The sequence below is a fragment of the Patiria miniata genome, unplaced genomic scaffold, assembly GCF_015706575.1.
Source record: "Patiria miniata isolate m_02_andy unplaced genomic scaffold, ASM1570657v1 HiC_scaffold_19, whole genome shotgun sequence".
NCBI lineage: Eukaryota > Metazoa > Echinodermata > Asteroidea > Valvatida > Asterinidae > Patiria > Patiria miniata.
This window is the reverse complement of record NW_024037057.1, coordinates 196,877-220,239: the sequence shown is the minus strand read 5'-3', so window position 1 is coordinate 220,239 and position 23,363 is coordinate 196,877. Positions and strand designations below refer to the sequence as shown.

The 23,363-nt window shown below is 40.4% G+C and overlaps 2 protein-coding genes and 1 pseudogene across 2 annotated transcripts in view; all 3 read left to right on the top strand.

Moving 5' to 3' along the window:
- Positions 1–236: 236 nt before the first annotated feature.
- LOC119725976 lies at positions 237–8,395 on the top strand (annotated as a pseudogene).
- Positions 8,396–11,255: 2,860 nt separating this feature from the next.
- Positions 11,256–11,672, top strand: LOC119725975 (TAF5-like RNA polymerase II p300/CBP-associated factor-associated factor 65 kDa subunit 5L). Its single transcript, XM_038197600.1, has one exon. It carries the CDS (start codon positions 11,256–11,258, stop codon positions 11,670–11,672), a length of 417 nt encoding a protein of 138 aa, XP_038053528.1.
- A 3,470-nt stretch (positions 11,673–15,142) lies between these two features.
- LOC119725974 (deleted in malignant brain tumors 1 protein-like) overlaps positions 15,143–23,363 on the top strand; it is a 36,671-nt gene continuing 28,450 nt past the window's right edge. Inside the window, exons 1-5 of the mRNA XM_038197599.1 lie at positions 15,143–15,233; positions 21,767–21,877; positions 22,050–22,160; positions 22,356–22,463; positions 23,064–23,174. Coding sequence (XP_038053527.1) covers positions 15,143–15,233; positions 21,767–21,877; positions 22,050–22,160; positions 22,356–22,463; positions 23,064–23,174 — 532 coding nt within the window. The remainder of the gene's footprint in view (positions 15,234–21,766; positions 21,878–22,049; positions 22,161–22,355; positions 22,464–23,063; positions 23,175–23,363) is intronic.

The window sequence follows — 23,363 nt, the reverse complement described above, 5'->3', positions numbered from 1 at the left end:
CCTCCGCCGCAATTTAGAGTCTGGCGCCACCAATGTATGATGATAGCGTAATGTTCATGTCACAGTTCAAGGTCGTATGCCGTCAATGCTGAACATGAATCATGCAAAACGCGTCTGATACCCGACAGTTCAGTGTGTGAATGAAGTCATTCGGGGTTGTTCAGACACAGTCATAGTTCCTAAAGATTATCATTACTTTCATATTCTGTTTTGGCCAGTGAAAATTAGCATCTCTCATGAATTTCTCAGCGAGCAACGACTACTGCGGGGATGGCAGATTCGCCCAACATTCCGTCATCATGCAACACATTGACAAACTGGAGTTGAGACCAGGAGACACGGTACTGGACGTGGGATGCGGTACTGGGGAAGAAACCAAGGGCAGGGAAAGTCAAGAGTGTAACAGGTAAGATTCAGTTTCATTAGTCGGCTTCTGCATTGCCAGCTGCTCCAGGGAGGAGGTGTTGACGCACCTATTTTTCCCGCTATCGTAGGTGGAATTTTGTGTGTTTGTTTTCTCGAGAAACTATATGCGAGCAGCTATATAGCCCATAAAGCCTCCTAAAATATGCATGAAATGCCGACTTCTTAGACACCCCCTTCCCGTACGTATGGCATACGCAGTGTCCCCCTCCCCCATTCCATAAGTTGGGGCAAAAAGGAAGATAGATTTCCTGTACATGCACTGTATGTTTTCGGTGTGGCTGTTCTTGCACAGTATAATGTACATGTATAGGTGTACATGTATAGTTCATGTACATGTACATTTTGTTGTACACCACACAGCATTACGAATGCTTAGTACACTTGCTGGTTATAATAATTATTGTTGAAAGAGTCTTTTATTTGTTAACGTCGCGGTGTCCACATTTTTTTCTTCAGCAGTGATCGTCAATGGATCACGATTTTTCAGTAGTTTTAGGGGAAAATTACGTTTATTCATGAGAAAAGAACAACGTAACGCCATTGTTGTTACTTAATGGATATTTAGTGCGATGAACTACATTGGCTCGCCCATTTTTCATCGACTATTTTATGCCCCGCCGGCGAAGCCGAAGGGGCATACTGTTTCCGCCTTGGCCGTCCATGTGTGTGCGTGTGCATTTGGTTCCACAGCGATATCTGGATTGAGTGTTTATTTATGTCTTGAACCTTGATACAATGAAGGTAGCTTGCTAGAGTTTGGACCCCAAAGGATTTTATTAGGTGTTGGGCCTTGAGCCCAACACCTATTGGTTTTGTAAGAATTTACTGTTTTTGTTCTTCTCAGCATATTCTCAGCAAATCCTTCTCCAGAACTGTTTGGAAAAATGGAAACATATATGAACTTCATTTGTCAATACATGAATGCCCAATCCACCGCAGATGTGTTTTTATTTTATTTTTGCAATTACGTAATCATGACGCCATCATGGGTCACGTGACGTCACTCGAAAGTTTAATACATTTAATCTTTGAAATTCAATATAAAATCAACCGCGAGAGACCGGAACCTGAAATTTGTGAGAATAGACAAGGTAATACATGATCTTCATTTCATGTTGTGCGCGTAAATCACGTGACCCTTCCTTCCGGTCGAAACCGGAAGTGCCTTATAATTTAAAAGTGGAAAAAGACATGAACTTGCTTTTAATGATTTAAGTGTCTGCCTGGATTGACCTTTCAAAAAAAGTAATGGGTGACGCCATGAAGTGTTGGAGCGCCCTCTAGCGACAGTTTAAAAAACGTCAAAAACGCATTTTCACTTGATGTCTGTGGCGAAGTTTGCGGTAATCGCTTCAAAATTAATGTACATGATGACCATAATGCAGACAACACCTGTGCGCGAAAAAAACATTGATTACGTCATCAGACAGGAAGTTACAATAAAAAGACCTTTAAATCTTAAAAAATTGCTAGAAAATATACCGTGATAGATGCAATCAAGATTTGGCTGTATACATCACAGTAAATATAGCTCTGGAGGTTTCTGGTAATGACGTCATAATGACGTCATCAAGTGTCGTATTACAAGCAATGAAAGATTTCTAGATTTAATCTTTGAAAATCAATGTAAAATCAACCGCTACAGATTTGATTTTGTTCTTTATGGCAATCGATACAATATTGCAGGGTCTTCATTTTTGGTATTAAGTGCAAAATCACGTGACCCCTCCTTCCGGTCGAAACCGGAAGTGCTTCATTGTTTGAAATAGGCAGAAGATGCGAACTCGCTTTCAACGATGTGAGTGTCTGCCTAGGCAGTACTGTACAAACATATTACAGGAAACGTCATAAAGTGTTAGAGCGCCCTCTAGCGGCAGTTTAAAAAACATCGAAAACGCATTATCACTTGATGTATGTGGCGAAATTTGCGGTAATCGCTTCAAACCTAACATACATGATGAACTTAATACAGAAGGACCTGTGCGCGAAAAAAAATGGATGACGTCATCAGACCGGAAGTTATAATGAAAAGACCTTTAAACCTTTAACAATTGTTAAAAAATCAACCGTGAGAGATATAATCAAGATGTGGCTATATATAGCAGAGTAAATATAGCTCTGGAGGTTTCTGGCGATGACGTCATCAAGTGTCATATTACAAGCAAATAAATATTTCCATATTTAATCTTTGAAAATCAATACAAAATCGACTGCTACAGATTTGATTTTGTTTTGATGACAATCGATAAAATATTGCAGGGTCTTCATTTTTGGTTTTAAGTGCAAAATCACGTGACCCTTCCTTCCGGTCAAAGCCGGAAGTGCCTTATTTATTGAAATTGGCAGAAGATGCGAACTTGCTTTCAACGATTCGAGTGTCCGCCTAGGCAGTACTGTACCCAAATTTAACAGGTGACGTCATCAAATTTTAGAGCGCCCTCTGGCGGCATGTTGAAATGTCAAACATGGATTTAAACATGCATATTTTGAGTTGATGTTTGTGGCAAAGTTTGCGGTAATCCTCGGCCCAATACCGTGTGGTTGTTCCTACAACTTCTAGTTTGATTACATTTTTTTTTTCATGTTTTTTAATTTTTTTTTTTTACTTTACCAGTATATGTAGCATGCTAGTATAACTTATAAGTTTGGACACCATAATTTTTTTTTTTTTTTTTTACCAAACCAGTATACATGTGCAAATGTAATCACTCACTAAAATATTAGGGGGCCTGTACACTGTTTATACATGTTTCTTGTATAATCAATGTGGCTTCTCCACCCTTTTTTCTTTGACAGTCATATTTTTAATTGAAACAACAGAAAAACAAACATATGTACTTATACATGTATTACTAAAACTTGAGACTTGCACCGTAGTACATGTGCATGTACATGTTTATGAAGCTCTGTGAGTTGTTCTTAGAATTTTGAGTCACTTTCGGACCCCATGGGCCATCTGTTCTCATTATTAAAAACCAAAGAAATGATGTAACAATGATAACTCAAGCTTACTCAAATAACCATATTTTCTTTTGATTATTTAAAAATTCTTATTTCCATGTAGGCCTTGTAAATGCTCAAAGGATTATGCTAAAAGGATTTGCCTTTGAGAAATGTCTTGCTTAAGTCTGAAAATATCCAGTCAGTTTGCTTAAATCACATACAATGACTTCCCAACAGAGAAGCAATAACCACAAATTAATTATGGGATCATTGGCGTCAATACATTACATATATAGCCTAAATAAAACAATAACGATGTCAATGACGTTAATAGAGTGGTGTTATGTGATGGAAATATGCATGGTTGCGGGGCATTTGTGTTTTTAAGACTACTTTTCTTGTTGTTCTCAAAGTTTATCGTCGGAATAATGTTAGTTTAAGGGAAACAAGACTCCGACAACCCAAGTGTCTTTCACCATAGAGCAAGGAACTTGCTCTATGCTTCCACAAAGTGTGATAAATATTCATGTCAGCATCGGAGGGAGGTGCAAGTGCAAAAAAGAAATTATAGTTGGGGGGGGGGGGCGTGTGTAAAATTGAAAGATCACCGCCCGTGGGGAAAAAAATACGGGGTGGGGCCGGATATTATTCGATGCCTGGGGCGCTGTTCAAACAAAACTATAATACGTTTCAATGTACAAAATCACCGCATTTTTGGGCCAGTTCCAACGGTTTCAGTTTCTTGGGAAGAGGGCACAAGGGGTGTGGGTGTGTGTGTGGAGGGGGGGGGGGGGTAGGGAATATTTTTTTTTTGGGGGGGGGGGGGGCAAATTCCAAAATGTTTCAAAGTTATAGAGTTTTCTAGTTTTTAAATACGGCGTAACCTGTGTCACTATTCTATCCTCCAGCTTAACTACGCTCAAAAAACTATCATTCCACAGGAGCTCGCACGTTCAACAGCTGTTTGAAATTACGCAAAAAAACCCCGCTAACATACCATCATATCAATCAGAGTGCCTTAACTCTGTTCCCCTTTCCTTTAGGCGTTGACGCTTCAGAGGAAATGGTAGCGGTGGCCGTTAAGACCAACTCGGCACCAAACGTAGCATACAGTCAATGGGACGCCCGAGCCGTGGGAGACAACCCAGACTGGCGAGAGGGATTCGACAAAGCTGTCTGTTTCTTCGTTCTTCACTGGTTTCCCGAGCAGACCCAAGCGCTCCGTAGCATCTCGGCGTGTCTGAAGCCGGGCGGGCAGGCACTTTTGATCATCGACAACCACGATGACCTCTTCATTTTAAACCAAGCGACTTCCTTCTTGAAAAGTCACGAGAAGTGGGGTGCTTTTGTCCAGGTACATGTATAATTAAACAGTTATCCTTCGGAATTCATTTGGATCAAGCTTTTTGGGGATTAGTTTTGTTGTTTGGTTTGCGTATAGATCGAGATGCATTCATATTCCGGATCGAATCTTAGACTGGTAAAAATGGTAAACTATACAGCGTTGCTGATTTCGTCTTAACGTGGGGGACCAACAGCATAGAAACAAGTACCAAGTGGTAGAACCCACGGCGGTCGGGTCATGAAGACGGCTTACGGTACCGTCCGCGCACTCGGGCCGGCCGCACCAGTACCTGCAGAGTACAGAAAACGAAAACGAGTGGGGCGTGATCTAATATTCAAAAATATGCAAATGAGATGCAGTCGCATCAGTGTTTTCACAACTGGTCTTCGACTGCATAGCTGTTATACTCCAATTGCACATGGCCGAGTAAAGTGTCCATTAACCAACCAACTAAGGGCGGATCCAGAACCCTCCAATTTTGGAGGGGGCCAAACAAAATGTTGGTCCCCCAAAAAGCTGATCCAAAAATGACGGCGTGGGGTTCGGGGTCACCTTAAGGGCCCCGAATTTGTTTTGGATTCTAGATGGTCTGTGGTGCAATATGAGGCAATTTTTGACTACATTAACCATTATTTTTAGGAAAAGATGGTTTTGTATTCATTGCCTGCCTTTATTGTGACGTCACTTTAAAAAAAAAAAAAAAAAACAAGAACAGAGGTTTGTTTGGGGGTGAGGGGCATGGCCCTCCCCCCCCCCCGTATCCGCCCTTGCATCTGCAGCCAGATGCTTTATACATAGGTCATAGGTCACTTCATTCACCAGATTTAGTGAAGCTCATCGATCAGCGTAACCCAGCGTCCTGTTTGCAGGGGGGGGGTACTAACAAAATGTAAGTGGTGGCCCAACGTGACTCATGGGTGCGCCAACATGTAAGTTTACAGTCAATTAACTAGATGACAGGTATATAGTCCGGTTAATTTAGAATAAAACAGGAGCTGTCTTGGTCTCGGTCTTGGGAGCTGTGGTCTCGATCTTGGTCTCAGTCTCGGTCCCTCATTTTGAAGTATTCCCCAAAAATTAAGATCCCGACGGATCAGAAAAAAATGAAAATCCATATCTGGCTACCACCTCGCAAAGTCCATGAGGTCATGCATTCTAAGCATTAGCATAATATACAGACATGTAAATCGAAGTATGTCACCAGTCGAATTGTTTGAGGACAAAATGTCCGAAATTTTAATCTTAATAAAATGATTAAAAAAACACCCTTTCCATTCCATAGAATGAGATTGCTCACATGGTGTTTGTGTAGTTTATAAAGCCATTTGACCCTTAACTGGTTTCTATTGCAATTGTTCTAGGTCGTAACTTACATTGACCGGACTAGTGTTAAAAAAGACATTATTTAAAGACTCAATCAATGATGTTAACTAAAGAGGTGTAAAAATCACATGCCGGCCTTTTTGACACAGACAGAACGGCAACAGAGGTGTATTGTCTTGGCTTTTGTCTTTCAGGACTACAAATCATCACTGTTCATGTGGAACCTATCAGTTCAAGAAACGCAGAAAGTCTTCAAATCGTGTGGCTGGGCCGAGGCTAAGTGTTCAGTGCGGAGACACGAACTGGTCCTGTCTGAAATTCAGTTAAAATGTAGGCTTTTGCAAACAAAATGGATTGCTTTCGAACCACACGTATGATTAAAAGAGTGCAATCAACAATTTTCTTTTAATACCAGTACCAGAGAAGTGAACGAAATCGAAAAGGCTATAACATTATCAACGATATCAACCGAGGACGTTTTAGCCCAGACTTTATCAATCAAAAGGGCCTTATTTTTGTCTCGCCTAAACTTTGTTCAAGAAAGAGACTATGCAATCACTTTGTCTGTCCGTGTGAGTTTGTGTTACATACCCTATGTGGACTTGTGAACAAAAGAGGTCCACATAATGCAGGTTGTGTTAACCTTATGTGGACTAAGCCGTGTCCACATAAGGTTTTACCCTTTCTGGAAAACAGGTTTAGAGGCATTTTGGGGTTGCGTGTGTGCGTGTGTAAACACCGGCAATCGTGGACGTAGGACAACAGAATTGGGCGCAAACAATACGTCCACGATTGACCGAACGTCCACGATCTCAAATCATGTACAAAACCAATGAGAGCTGTCGCTAACAAGTAAGAGTACAAACAAAGGAAAGAGGATTAGGGACAATGGGGCGTCCACGATTGCTGGTATTTACACACGTGTTTGCGTGGGTGAGTATGTAAGTGTGCGTTTGTTTATGGTGTAAATCGAGGACACACACATCATCAGTGAATCGAGGTCAGAAACCGAATCAAGGACTCCTCAGTTGGAAAACGTGTGCAAAACCAATCATCGGAGAGCTGTTGAGAAAAAGTACAAAAAAGGAAAAGGGAAGCGGAACAAAAGCAAATCCTCGATTTACACCTTAAACAAACGTGTGGATGGGTGGGTACGTGTTCAGTTTTTTAAACCGTGGACGAAAAATACCAGAGAACAAGAGAGAAAAATATCGTCCACGATTCCCAGCATACGTCTGCGATTTGGGTCGTGTACCAAACCTATGGGAGTCCTAAAAAGTTCAGTACAAACACAAGAGGGACAATAGGACGTCCACGATCGACGGTGAACACATAGTGTGCGTGTCGGTGTGTGCATGTGTATGTATGTACATGTAGTATACATGTATATGTATGCGGTATTTTGGTTAAAGTTTCGTAAAATTGGTCCCATTTCAAAACTTCACAACTTTCATAATGATACTAATGTCTAAGATCACATAACAAGGTAAAGGGTCATATGAGGTCAAGTTGTATAATTGCCTGAATATTGAAAATGTGTCTCATTTCAAAAGTTAAAGTCCAATTGCAACCAAACTTGGGTCATAGATGCAACAAATGATAATGATGTCAATGGTCAAACACCAAGATCAAAGGTAACTCTTTACAGATAACCGCGAAAGCAGGCAAGACAGATGGTTCGAGACCCATCTCGTTTTTTTTTAAGATTGAGACACTGTAACGACACAGTTATGGAGTTAAAAACAAACGGAATTAAAGTATAAAACGCATGTTGTTAAAGATTGCCATCATTTTAAACTTACATCTCTTTAAATGACACTTCGTTTGTTTATTAATTTGTAGGCCATATCCCATAAGTTGTGCAGTTTCAGCGCCCTCAATCACAAAAAAAACATGCCTTTTCTCTGCAAAGTGTTTCTGAAAATTGGCGTTTAATTCAAATGTTGCTGTTTTTTTTCTTTTAATATAGCATAATGGTTTAATGAACTAGTTTGAGTATGGATAAAGATAAAGAAGAACTGGTTAATTCACTGCCCATAATTAAAGAAAAATAGTGGGACCGTAAAATATTTTACTTATTAATTCTGCACCTTGAAGACTAAGTCCGGTGTTTTTTAATCTCTTTATTGACTATCGTGCTTATCAGATAATCAATCAGAATGCCTGGATTTTACTTCTTTCTTTTTAACAGTGTCAATGAAGACAAATCTTGGAGAAACATCGTTGATTCCATCGGCAGCGCTGGAAGATTATTTGCAAGACCTGTGGCAGTGGGCGTTGGATCGCTATGGGGATAAGTCTCAGCCCAGACATGTCCTCTTCAGTTATGAATCTATGGTCGTACACGCTTGGAAATAAGACTTGAAATCATGTGGCGCTTTTCACTTTAAGCGATTCTGTTTGGGCCTGATTGTGATATTTTTTTTAGGTTCAGTAAGCTTTCCTCGTGGTAGTAGTAAAAAAAAACATGAAAAAGATTACGCGTATTAAATTGTTAAATGGTTTCAAAAATGATGTTTTATCTTCTCAACAGTTTGTGTAAATACAAACAGATTGTATTCATAAGGGAATAAATGTGTTTGGCCGGTTTTAAACACAATGTTAGGAGTCCGGACGCTGATAAGGACCCGAGCCGGTCAACCAATACAAGAGTGAAAGGGACCGGATTTGAAAGGAGTCAAATTCCATATTACACTGGCAAAGTAGACGCAAGCCGGTTGTTCTATGAACCTTTTACGACCGGCCACGTGACGGGCTCCAAACCAATAAGAATGGGTATACTTAGGTATTTATAAATTGTACCTGGTCTCTTCATGCCACATTGGTGGCTGCTGACTGTTTGTTTGTTTGTTTGTTTGTTTGTTTGTTTGTTTGCATGTAAACGTCATAAACTAGCAATTTTGTTTTTAATAAACCACTTGCTTCGTAAACAGTTATGTTTATACAGTTTCATATTTCTGTAAGATAACATTTACTTATGTTGATCTGGAATCTTAAAATTTAGGCACCCAAATAGCACTGTTAGCAGGCGCAGCCGAATGAAGACCGAGTTTTGGAAAATCTCTGTAAAGGTCGCAAATTCAAAATAGTACGTGACGCAGCAAAAAGTTCGCCCAGATGATCCGTCGTTGAATTTCAGGTTTTCTTAGTGAAAGAAATGAATATTAATTAATAACTCATTTTAAATTTTTTAATAAGCAATTAGCAGTTAACTAAACTACACTATACTTGGAAATACTCGGGCGCTGTCCAATTGTCTACGAAATGAATTCGGAAAAAAAAAAACTTGGGACATTTTTAGGAAAAGAAGAAATTCCTCCCGTTTTTTGTCACGTGACGTAAATTGTAATACAATATATTCCCGGAGGCTACCTCACCTAAGATTCATCAGGAATAGTCAAAACCTTTTGGTCTGGGAACCAAACTAGGCAAAGGTTCGCTCGTACCCCCGCCCTGCAAATAGGACGCTTGGATACTCTGATGAATTTGCGCTCTGATTGGTTGGATTTTGCGTGACCTGTGACCTGCGCGTCAACACGGTCATGACTCTGCAAGGTTTGAAACGGCTGTTAAGACTGATTTATTATACTCTTTAATTCCAGTTTAGAGATTTGTTTCCCGTTGAAAAAAAGCGTAATAATGTAGAAAATTCTGTAAAACTTATCGGAGTTGTATATTTACAATTCCCGTCACTTGCTCAGGCTCCGTTTTGAATCATGAACGGTCGGATTGCATTGTGCGACCCTCAAAATTTTGTCCACATGGTCCGCAATGAAACAGCCTCACATCCGGTATGGAATGTGCGCATTTCTATGGGAAAGTTTTCGGAAAGCATTTGCACGCATGGGCTAACTGCGGTCTTAAACAGCTGACCCAGATGCTTTATACAAAGGTCATGGGCCACTTCCTTCACAAGATTCTGTGAAGCTCATCAGCGTATCCCGGCGTCCTGTTTGTAATCATCAACCTCGATCCCATGGTGTCGATGTATTCACCATCTTATCTGAAATACCTTTGCCCTCAGTCATTGTCACTACATTGTATAATTAAAATCTTTAAGGCCAAATAAAAAAAAACATCGCGAGCGTCCCCGCCCGCTTCCTTTTTGGAGGCCGCCTCTTTTTTTTTTCCTTTTTTTTTTAAACGAAAAATGATAAATCTTAAACAGTGACATCATTGTGGCCTCTTTGTCTGTGGCATCTAGCCCATATTAAGCTGGAATGTCATTTCCTGAGTCCAAGCAATGGCCATTAACAAACAAAAGGGGGTCCAACTTCCTTTTTTTCAAAAAGGCAGGACGTTTTACATGTTTTTTTGTTTATTCGGGTAACCCCGGTGAACCTCAAAATACCGTGGCTAATTAATGGATTTCATGACCGCAGTGATTACTTTTCGGACTCTTTATCGATGAATCGACGAAGAGTTAAGTATCAGTATTGCTAGGCCTATAATACATCCGGTTTGCAACCTGATGTCCGCCCGTACACTCGAAACCAGCCTATGCGGTGCTATTCTGTATTATGCAGCAATGCGGTTGAGATGAGCGCAGCGGACCCCCCCCCCCCACACCCACACACACATGCTTACATAGGCATAGAAGTGGGGTACTTCCTTTGTTCTCGTGTACTAACATTTCGCAACGTCGCACACTAATGTCAAAATGCTTTTATTTTAACCAGAGTTAATGTCCTGGGCTGAATTTCGGACTTAATATCCCTTTTCTAAAACTCTTACAATTGCGTCAAATCAACCCATCTTGGAAATTTCTAGTTTTTGAGTAATATCCATATATCAATTTCGTGAAAAACTTGTTGGGAACCAAAACGGTACATCGCATGTCGGTGGGCATTCCTTGTGGGGTACCTCCCATTGTTTTGGTACCCCACAAGGCAGTGTTTGTACACGCACACACAACTAATAATGTTTACGTTACATACCTAGTGTGGAAATTCTTTTGTTTTCGTGCAAGAAAACTCTTTCAACCGATTTTTTTTTCTAAGTTTCCTTACAGTGTTTCTTTTCATTTTGCAACAGACAAACATAACCCCAATTAGTAGTCAAGCGTCGTGCAGAAGACCGGTTTGTCTACAGAAGGGGACTATCTAGCACTTTGCACTGGTAATAATACTTTACATCTGGAATGTCTCCCATGGGTCTCGCCAACATCTCATCAAAGTATGAAATATCAGTCGAAAGAGACATGCTTTGAAAATGAAGGATGGCATCATTGCTGCAGGATGCAGTGACGGTAAGATTCGTGCCTACTCCGCCAAGAGATCAGCTGCGAGTCATGTGGGGACATCGTCTGGCTGTTTCTCATCTCTTCTTTAATGGTAAGACAATCGCTAGTGCTGCAATACCAAGAGAAGATTTTCAATACCCTGCAGAAAACGAGATTTTGGTCTGGAATGCTGCAGACGGAGCCTCTCGTTGTATCCTGAAGGGAGGCTCGAATCTGAATCACCTGGACTACAAGGACGGGATCACAGCAGGGGTGTACGCTGACAATAAAGTTCGGGTTTGGGATGTACGCAATTGTTCTCGCTTGCATGCGATCTATTCTGGTGTGTCATCTCAGAGATGCCTTCGTAAAGATCTGGAATCTGAAATCAGGGAAGTGCGTCAAGATGTTTGATGCAGTTATTGATACAGAGCTCGACGATGGCTCTACAGCAACTCACTGCGCATTCAATGGCGAGATGCTTATTGTATTTACGCCTGGTCGTGAAGGCATGACGGTTGTGAATCTGGAGAGACAACTGATTGGGACTTTCGTAACTGGTTGTCGTTCCTATCTAGAAACCCTTCGCTATGCAATATGTCCGGATTTTTCTCGGGTCCGAGTGGCAAAGTTGCTTGGACTAAATTGCATTCATAATATTGAATTAACGCCCTTTACCGCCACGGTGGCCTGACATCGCTTGCCAGAGATCGGGAGTGGCTGAAAAATTTGAATCAGTCCAATCTGGGAGCAAGGCTAGAACAATGTTGGTAAGACCCTCTATCACCACTTAGGCCTGGCATTGTTTGCCATTGATCGGGACTGGCTGTAAAATTTTAATCAGTCCAGAATTCGAGCAAAACTAGAGGTGACTCTGGCAAGGCTGCGGCAAGGCGGATTTAGGAGCAGGGAACACTTTAGCGACCGTGACATCTGTATGTTGCCCCAGAAATTAAAAACGCCAGCACTTTCCAGTAGCCACAAGTAGCACTTTGCTAACTTTATGTGCGGACAATTTCAAATTCAATTGAGGTTCTTTTGTTCCCGTCTATTTTGGCCCGACAGAGCCTTGTACCCATACACAACACGGAAGAAATTCACCAATCCGTTCATTAGTTTGCCCAGGTTTAGGCGATGTGTACATGATGTTAACAAGGCATCTCCAGCGCTTTATGCATATCGTAGTATTGTTGTTTTTGTTTAAAACGCTGGCAAGTGCATAATTTAAAACGTGTAATGTATTCTTGCCCGAAACCGCCTGTGTGCCTTTGGAATGTTATGCTAAGGCATTTAATTTCTGCTAAATTCAACCAAAACCTGTGGTCATTCGAGACCAAATCTAACATAAATTGTAACCCAAACAATTGGTTATAGAACAACCCAAATTTGGGTAGTTCCAGTTTTCACCCTTTCTTTGGTAAAATTAACCCAGGCAATGTTTCTGTGAAAGCGGCCATCGTGGATTTTCACGCTATATATCGTTACCCGCACGACTCCATGTAGACCAGTACTGCAACAATGCTGGTACTGGTGTGAACTATATTTGACCCGTTCAACAGGCCACGGTATTGAATATGAACTACGCAAAGGATGAAATCGCCAGGTGAGTCATAGAAAAGTTATTGGAGTTTTGTCACAATGGAACCCGAACTTGTCCAGTCAACCCTGGAATTTTGAATTCAATCTGGAAAAAGAACACGTTCAATGAAACTAACACGACGTGGCAAATATTGTAAAAAGTGATATTGAATTGAACTGCAAGAATGCAGAGAGTGTAATTCAGTTTCGTTTTTCAGGGGCTATTGGTGCTTAAGGGACTTACATGACAGTACAGCCATGACGTCTTTTCCAAATCCCCATGGTTGAAATACTAGGACTCCATCCGTTTGTAGCCACACTGCGTTGATAACACATGCCAGGGAAAGTTGTTTTAAAGAAAATAGAAATTGGGTCTTTTTCTTACTTGTTATTTATTAAAAACAAGGTCCTGGTTATGAACCATTGGAAATTAATATGTTAAAGATGATGAGCCTTGATCTTTAGGGGAAACAAAGACCTAGACGTTGGGACAGTTCATATTATGAATGGAAACCCCAGTCTTACCTTGTTTCCAATTGGTCCACCGTCAATGCTTGCACTGGAGAGGCCTTTGGTTGATATTTTGTGCCTGGACGTTTGTCAACAGAATATTACGGTTTCATGACATTTGCATGGAGTGTTGCATTTTTTTTCACAGTATATAGGCAATCGGTGCACAATATGATGAAATTGTTCATTTTATGACAAAAGCATGGAATTTGGCACACAGTCAGAGTATGTCATGGAAAGGTATTGGGCTATAGGGCCATTGCATATATTTGTATTTTAAGAAAAATATAAGTAATAACCAGCACTTTTCAAAATTTTCAAAATGGCTGCCATTGCATGTAATTCTACACACATTTTTTTCAAAGGACAAATCTGCGATGGCCCTATAGCCACAATCTTTCCCATGAAATACTCTGACTGTGTGCTAAAATCCATGCTTTTATCATCAAATGAACTATCTCATCACCAATCTGCTGCACTATATAGGCCTAACTGAGCCCTCTGGTTTCCTATTGGCCCAGGCCATATATGACTTTATTTTGCCTTTTTGCTTTAGAGCAGTGATTTATATAAACTGTGCAGATAGTTTAATCACATATTTGGAGGAAATATGAATTTTGATATTCAGGGATAAATAAATCATTTGAATCAATCGTAGGAAACAAAGGGGGTAAATACTCGTTATTTGTTTTTGTTTTTAACGCTTGCGGCTTTATTATATTCTGAATTAAGAATTAGGCGGCTAATTAATAGCCTGCACATTACCATGACAATACCATATCAAGTATCAATTGTAAGAAGTAAATAAGAGAAACCTATCGGTTTGAACTTACATGGCATGCTAAATACAACTTTTACCATCTTTTGCTATCACCTGGCTCAGAAAAAAAACCAACGAAATTTAGCACATTAATTTGACTTGTTTATAAGCTATAAATTGCACTAGAGACCTGAGACTGTCTGAGACCCGACATGTATTAAAGTGGGCAAACAATGTTTAAACTCTAGAGGTACAACTTCTGATGTAAAAGTATACGGATGGCAAGATACGAAATGGTAGGGTATGTTTTTTACTCACCCTGTATACCCAGTGACGTAATTGTGAGGCTACTTTGGTGTAAGCAAATTTCGACACACCTTATAACTGATTATTACCATATGTTGAAGGATGTGACTTTGTGATTCATTTATCTCATAATTTTCCTGTCCTGTTCCTCCACGGAAACGTTTTGCGTGATATGGTGTATGAAAATAATAAATGGAGCTCAACCAATTAATATTCATAGAGATAACGATGTTTTGGCTTCTTAATTGTTTCATTGTTTCTGTGTTTTTACTCATGCAAGCAGTACCAGTAAATGACCAGACTAATTTACAGAGCATTTTTCGCGTATTTGATGTTCCTCTGTGTCACAGGTTTTTGTAAAAGGCAAATAAATGTACCAGTGACACGTGTCCTTGGCTTTTCTGTATAGCTTATCGTTTATTTTTTTTGTGGGTTTTGACCATTAAGTACAACGACGGTCAACGATCAGTGATCTCATACAAATCTTCCATTTTAGTATTCGGTATAATATACGTGGCTGGCTCATAGTACGCAATGCAGCCAGGGTCGCGTACACAACAGTGTACACTGTAAGTGCATTTCGATTATGGTACCTGTTGAAATATGAGCTAGAAACTTCAGATCGATCGTAAACGGTTGACAAATATTTAGACAGAACACCAAGTAGTAACTATAGCACAGAATCGAGAGTTCTACTTTAGTGCCTCTCTGAACTTGTTCACAATCAATCATGGATCTGAGTGCCAGGAAAACGGAAACACTTTTCCCTGCGTTACTTTGTGCGGTTCTGGTTGCCATCGTTTGGTGTTCAGTAAACGCAGGTAAGCGAAAGTCTTGTTGAATTGATTGTTGCTGGGTTTCATATTTTTGTTTTCGTTGAAGGTCGGCTTCAAACGTCGAACTTCTGCCGTGTCTAATTTAATTCACTGCAGTCGAAAAAAAGCGACCGAATGTCGGCAGTTGCTTCAAATGTCGATTTTCTCTTGAACGTAATTCGGTGTTCAAGATGGCAGACCAAGGCTGCACGTGACATATTGGGTGCAGGCCAAAAATAGACTCCCATAGACCTCAGTGGTACTTACGCGCACTTCCAAATTTTTTTTTTAAATACTCACAACTCTCCAAGGTATTTGAGACACCCATCGAATTAAAGCTTATGTCATCATCTTTCATTTCCTGTTTAATTTTGTGGGGCAAATTCTATGGTTTTTTTTAAAGAGAATTTCATCCAAAGATGACCACCCCTCAAGTCCAGTGGCCCATCGCTAGTTTGAAAAAAAAATGATTTCTGCGCTCCATTACAATAATGTATACAATTTCATCCGAAACCCATTTTCTTTTTTTCCCTAAACCCTCAAGTTTGTGGCCCACAACATGTTCTAATAGCAAAGCAATTGAGGCATAGATGTTGTGATTTGGCCAGCATAGACAATTTTTGGCCTATTTTCTGGCCTGCACCATGCTACTGCGACACCATCTATATGCAAGAAAGAGGCGCTCTCTCCTGCACATTCAATTTCATTGGAAGTGATTTTAACAAGGAGATTTGTCATCGTTTGTTTGTTCAATAGTACTGCCGCGCTGATCGTCTTTCTCGCGAAAATGTCACAACTTCCCGACCCTGCCGGAGTTTAGTCAAGAATACCGGTCGGCTTGTATGATGCTTAATACGATTTCGGAGAAATGATTCAAGAAGGCGTTTTGGATTTCCTGGGCAACATTTGAACTCAATGGGCGCTGCCATTTTTTTTTTCTAACGCCGAAACGTAAACATCCGGCAGCCACATTCGCATTTTAAAACGGTACCACTGTGATTCGGATGTGGAAGGTGCCAATTGAATTACACACGGCAGAAGTTTGCACGTGCCGCTTTTTTTGACGTCCAGAGTGGCAAGACTCTCGAACTTTCGGCAGAAAGGCGGCAGTTGCTTCAAACGTCGACTTTCTGCCGTGTCAAATTCAAATGTCGGACCATTATTTGAATTAGACATGGCAGAAATTCGACGTTTGAATTCGGGCCGTAGATTCAAGTTTACTTTCGGAACTGCGGATTGTATGCTATGTTTTTTTTTTTTTCAAGCGTGAGTATAGCTCCATAATGTTTTGATTCCTTAATTATAACATGCACGTTAAGTGGAACCAGTTTTCTAATAAATATTTTTGAGTTCCACGTTCTTTGACAACAAACACTCCAAAACCGGACAGTTGAATTTAGTCTTGGGGATAATGTGAATACAAGTGTGAGGTTTTTTTTTTTTTTCAAGCGTGAAATTTTGTATTCATTATTATTGTCAGATGTAGAGCCATTGCAAACTCAATCTTGTAGGGGTGTGGTAGTATTTCTATTTTGGGATACTCTTTTTGACCACCGTTGTAGTTTTCATATTCAGTGCCGATTTATTGCATTGTTGCTAGTCTGGTTGACCTGATGGTGTAGCAGTAGCACTACGACTTTTACACCAGGACTCTTTGCCGATGTTTTGCAAATTTATTCGAAATTCTATTTGGGGATAATTTTGTTTCATTTGAGCAATAAACAAAACAAGCACAATGTACATATATATGTTTTTACAATGACTTAATGTTTCTGGGTTCGAAACGCTGCGTCATATAACCACCATGTTAAGGCCAGTTCATACTTCACGCGATTGCGAAGCGAAGAATGACGTCACGAAACATTGGCTGCGAATATTGCCCAAGTCGAAATAATAATGTTCATTTTCAGCCGTAAATACTTGCCTTGAAGTCACAAATTAGCTTGCGCACTCACTTTCGCACTGAGTATATGAACCATTGAGCTCGGAGCAGTGCATGTCGTGTGTATAATCGGTATGACGTCATCATTTGGCCTCTCGGCCAATCAGAACGCTGCATTTGGCCCGATTAGCATAAATCGTGGGGCAAGATTGAGGAGCCAAGTGGACTGATCGATTTGTGTTGTAGTGGTGTTCATTTGAGTAAGCGAATTTAAAAAACAGCGATAACAATCGACAATGTTTATGTAATAGTATGATAAAACTGACTTGTACGTTTATTGAAATGTTTTGAACGATTATGATTGTCTAATTGAAGAATTATTCTTTTAGTAAAATATTATCGATCACGGCGGACATCGTTCAGAATGGAGCAACCCGTAAGATTTGTTGCGAATGACTCACCCCGGTAGTCCATTGTGCAATCGCGCGGACAAGTTGGTGTACGTGTACATACATGAAAGAGTTGGTTCTAGTCGAGTTTTATCGCTGACAAATGATTTTATGTATTCTAAGTTGTGGTAAACAAACACTCACCGGTGAACAGCGTACTTGCAGGATATATAGCCCGATGATTGTTTCAACCATGGGGAATGTTGTAAATCCTATTGATCCAAGAGAACTAATAATCCATGTGTCTTACGGAGACTGGTGGTCGTCCCATGATGATCGCAATATTAATAGCTCCGTGCACCGTCATTTCCCTTGTCATGTCGTGTTATCCAGGTGTAATACCAATTGCACAATATTCTTCCACATTACCTACAAAACCATCCAAGTAAAATTTATTATATTTATGTGCTTGTTGGTCGTAGAAATTAGAAACTCTTAGCATAACTCACCCCAGTGCGCATGCATGTGTACTCGCACACTAGCTGTATTGTGACAGGACGAATGCATCCTACTGTCCTATGCATCGTTCCACATATTATTTTAAGAATCTACAGTTTTTGTTGTGAATAGCCTATCTGCATACAATTCCCTGTATATAAACAGTGCTAAGATTTTTGAAAGTAACAGTCCACTTTAAAAATGAAATGAAACGGAAATGTCAATGTGCGCATTGTTGACGTTTTTTGATTCGAAATAATTTGACGTGTACCTGAGTTTAATAACTAGCCTACTAATTTGACGTTCCTTTTAAAATTTGTTAATTCTTTAATTTTTTGTTCCACAACCTGTTCTTTGTGTACTTGTTTTATTCGACACGCTCTGATGTTTTGTTTAAGGAAAGAATGTTGCAACCTGACGCCACTTTTTTTCTGAATATATCATCTCAATATTAAGGTCAGTCATTGCAAAAATGACGAAAAGACATGAATCTGGGACTGAGAGTAAGAAACATCTCCAATTTTGTTAGAAAATACTTCTAAAAAATCATCACTCTTCATAGGCTTTGTACACAACCGCTGAAGTGGCTTCTGGATACAACATTCTTTCTTTTTTCCTGTAATGTAATGTACAGTAGCGATTATAACGTTTTACGTAAATTACAATATAATTTGTTATATATTTGTCTTTTTTTGAATTCTTGTAACATTTTTAGTTAGTATTTATATTATTTTATCGTTTGTCTTTAAATTCGCATTATCAAAAAATAATTCAGTGTATATCCCTCTGTTAAACTTTATGTTGACATCTAGTATAACCCATTTAATTTTAGTTTTCATAGTTTAAGTTGGAGAATAGACACGGAACTGTAAATTAGTTCAAGAATAGACTCGGCTGCAACTCGTCCATTCTTAGCACGAATCTACAGTTCTTCGTCCATTCTCCTTAACAAATTTAAACCGTTCGATCAGATAGCGCTGTTTCCATAGTTCATCAAGACGCAATTCAAGACAGTGTTCATATATCACCCAATAATCTACCTGCATGCACAGTCGGGGTTGGATTTTTGCGCGTTCTTAGGGTCCATTCAAAATGTTCAATGTTTTTAAATTTGTATTTTTTTCCCAATTGGTTTGACCCAACCACCCAGCCCTATTTTCGTAAACAAAAAATGATTTGTCAATAAAGATCAAATACATGCACTTGCATACAAATATAATTGTACATACATGTACATGTGTGTCCATACACATGCATGCCCATGCACACTGTGTGCCCAGTTCAGTGACGGCTAGATGAAGCTGCTCCCCTGTTGCATCGGTGGCCTGAGAAATTGTGCTTCATCAGCTGTGTGTCGCAGCCCGGTGCTAAAAAAAAAAAATGGGTGTGCATCATGATCAGCTTTTGCTCTGTCCAAACTGGGAGGATCTGCCGGTATTTCACATACATCCATGATGGCGGCCACTTTTATCGTCGTGGAAATGCCGCATTCGAACTCAGGCCTGCCAACTTTGAGTAAGAGCTGAGCCTGGTGAGAATTTGGCGTGGGTACGGGGCCCGCTTAAGAGCCCCGAAAAAATGGATTCTAGACGCTCTGCGGTGCGCGCATCTGAGGCAATTTCTGACTACTTTAACCAATATTTTTGAGCAAAAAGATCATGATATAAACTTCATTTTGGAGTTGTATTTATTTATTTTTTTAGCGTGAGAAATCCCGTATGGGCGTGAGATTAACCTGAAATGCGTGAGTTTCAAGCTCAATGCGTGAGAGTTGGCAGCCCTGTCATACTTGTTCATTATGCGCTAGTATACCATATGCATGCAGCACTAGCGGGCGCTACCATAATATAAGTCATTGTCTGTAAATGAGGACGACGTTGGAAAAGAAACGCGAATCGGAACGATCGCGCAAAGTACAGGCAAGTCAAAAGATCTTGTTTAGTTTTTGCTTTTTTTAATGAAAAGTGATTTTGGATTTTCTATTATTTACCTTGACCCACCCACCCACAATTTGGAAACAAAAATCCAAATTTAAAACATTTTACATTTTAGATGGCCCCTTAGTCTAAAAATCGCTTGCCCCACGAGTGGGGTGATAACGGTAATAAACACGGTCTGCCATGGCCTTAGATTATCATTCTGCCAATGGACTGTAATTTGCGCTGTAGTTTAGCGGCTCTGCTTAACTAGGTTTTTATGTTGAGTGCATGGAGAAATCTAGTATTTACCTACCTGCCGTGAGAGGCGCCCTTCTCCGTCGTGACCTTCGAGCAAGTACTTCCTGTTTTCCTATCTTCCCCTCTCTTGTAGTATCTTTGACTGCACGCACTTCAAAATAGCGCCCTCTCTCGTTCAGGACATCAAATATATAATTTGTGCATATATAAAATGTATACATTTTAGAAAGAAGATGCGTCACTTCGTCACAACGAAACACTTAGTGTGTATAGCACTTTCAACACTTTGTGCAATTAGCGTCAATGAAAAATGTCAATGTTATTCTTTTTTTTTGAGTGGGAAACGACTTGGTCTAAAACATGAATTAATTGGTATATTTTGTCTGTTTAAGGTTGGGTGTAAAAATCGTGTAGGCCTAGTTTTTTTTGTTTTATATACCACAGGACTATTATTTTCAACGATTTCAACGACACGATTTCCACAACAATAAAATAATTCATTGAGCCCCCCCCCCCTTTAAAAATATTAGCGTTGGAAATACATGATTTATGCTAACTTCTACTTCTTTATTTCCAAAGGCAACTTGCAATTGAATCAGTTTTCGTATTTTACCGAACAGAACCAAACCCTATTTTACCCGTATAGCTCTCCAAACTCGACTCCAAGCGACGGTAAAACCACCCGTCACAAGCGATGTGTGTTGTGGGGGCGCGAGCTCCAACTTCCGGTACGCTGTTGCAGACTGCACGGTGCCTGTGATGCCTGGCGACTCTAACCGCGTGGTCCGTACGGTGAAAAATGTCTTCCCACTAGTATCGGTTTAGAATGGCAGATCCGAGGTTTCTTGACTTACACGAGATATATTGGAAACACAAAATTCTCTATTTCCTGAAAGATGTAACATTTCGTACTCATTCAGCTACTTCCCAGTGTGCATTTCTTGATGCTCAAAACGAGTCACATGCGTTTTGGAGTCAAAATGTCGCCAAAATGCGATATTCAAGGACGAATTTTGACGATAAAAAAAGTAGCTGCTTTCCCGTATGGAAAACAATGAAGTATACACCCTCGTTCACTTCATTTAAAAAGTGAGAATTCCCTGAAAAAATCTGGATTTTTAAAAAATGCCCACATTTGATGAAGTATCAGAAAAAAAAAATCATACTAAAATTCAAATTTTCATGAACTGGTTTCGCAAGCTGATATTTTCATAATTAAAATAAATGGTGAGTAATTGATGAATGAATTTTCATAATCTGATAAACAGGCGCGTGTACGCGCGCGTACGACCGCTATTTTTAAAAATGTGCGCGCGTGCGCAAACTAGATTGCGCGGAATGTGATAAGTGAACATAGGTAAATCCACCCCATCCACGTAATCCACCCAATCCACCCAAGGTCATCCATCCAATCCATTTAAGGTGTTCACCCGGTCCACTAAGTTTCCACCCAGTCCATTCGATCCAACCAGTGTCTGTTTGTTCAGAAATCTAATGAAAGCAAGTCATTGACATGTCTCATGTAACATTATATGTATTCACAGTTTTATCGAATGATGTACACCGTTTCACTTTCTCAATCACTCCATCTAGAATCACCAACGACTGCCGCTCTTATGTCTCCATCAACGGACTACAAGACACAAGCTGGCACTACCGAATACCCCCGTGACGATCAAACAACAACCGACTCGCCAACGCAAGGTGAAATCCTTCACTTGAGTTTTCTATGATTCGGAGGGTCGGTCGGTCAGTACAGGGTCAGTATATCGTTCGGTCGGTCGGTCAATACGTCGTTCAATCGGTCGGTCGAGTAAAGAAGAGGACACTACAAAAATCATTACATATTTTTCACTTTCTCCATTACTCCATCTAGAAACACCAACGACTGCCGCTCGTATGTCCCCATCAACGGACGACCTCATACAAGCTGACAGTACTGAATACCCCCGCGACGATCTAACAACAACTGACTCGCCAACTCAAGGTGAAATGCTGCATTGGCATTTTCTATGATTCGGAGGGTTGTTCGGTCTCTCGGTCGGTCGGTCATTTTATTTTTCGTTTGGTCAGTCGGTCGGTCAATCAGTATGACTGCAGTTTAATCGGTCAGTCGAGTATAGAAGAGGACACTGATACCTTAAAAATACATATTTTTCACTTTCTCCATCACTCCATCTAGAATCACCAACGGCTGCCGCTTTTATGTCCCAATCAACGGACGACCATACACCAGCTGGCACTACTAATTATCCCCGTGACGATGAAGCAACTGACTCGCCAACTCAAGGTGAAATCCTGCATTTGAATATTTATGATTCGTTGGGTCGTTCGGTGACTTCGGTCTTTCGGTCGGTCTGTCAGTCTGTCGTTCGTTCGTTCGGTCGGTCGGTCGGTCGGTCGTCAATCGGTCGGTCAATCGGTCTGTCGAGTATAGAAGAGGACACTGATATGTATGTGTTAGTAATTACAGAAAAAAAGTCAGCCGGTTTCTTAGCTGCAGTTTGTTCTAGACCTCCGCCCTCCTGGCTTTATGGGAGGTTGGACCAGTACAGAAGTCAAAGTAGTTTCTTGGTTCCAATTATTTGTTGTTCGAGGGGTGTTTTCCCGCTGTAGTCCCCAATCCACCACTAAACCCACACAGTCCGCTACATAGGTTGATCCACCCCATCCACGTAATCCGCGAGTTCATCCACGCAATCCACCCAAGGTCATCCACCCGATCCACCCGTTCTACTGGGTTCCACCTAGTCCATTTAATTCAACCAGTGTCTGTTTGTTCAGAAATCTTATCAAAACAAGTCATTGACATGTCTCATGTAACATTATATGTATTAACAATTTTATCGAATGGTGTATCCCGTTTCACTTTCTCAATCACTCTATCTAGAATCGACAACGACTGCCGCTCTTATGTCCCCATCAACGGACTACAAGACGCAAGCTGGCACCACTGAATACCCCCGTGACGATCAAACAACAACCGACTCGCCAACGCAAGGTGAAATCCTTCACTTGAATTGTCTATGATTCGGAGGGTCGTTCGGTCTCTCGGTCGGTCGGTCAGTACATGGTCAGTATATCGTTCGGTCGGTCGGTCAGTCAATACGTCGTTCAATCGGTCGGTCAAGTAAAGAAGAGGACACTACGTTAATAATAACAAAATATGTTTTTGACTTTCTCCATTACT

What these genes read in the sequence shown, in the direction of transcription:
- LOC119725975 (XM_038197600.1), top strand. Translation starts at nt 11,256, where the DNA reads ATGGCATCATTGCTGCAGGATGCAGTGACGGTAAGATTCGTGCCTACT.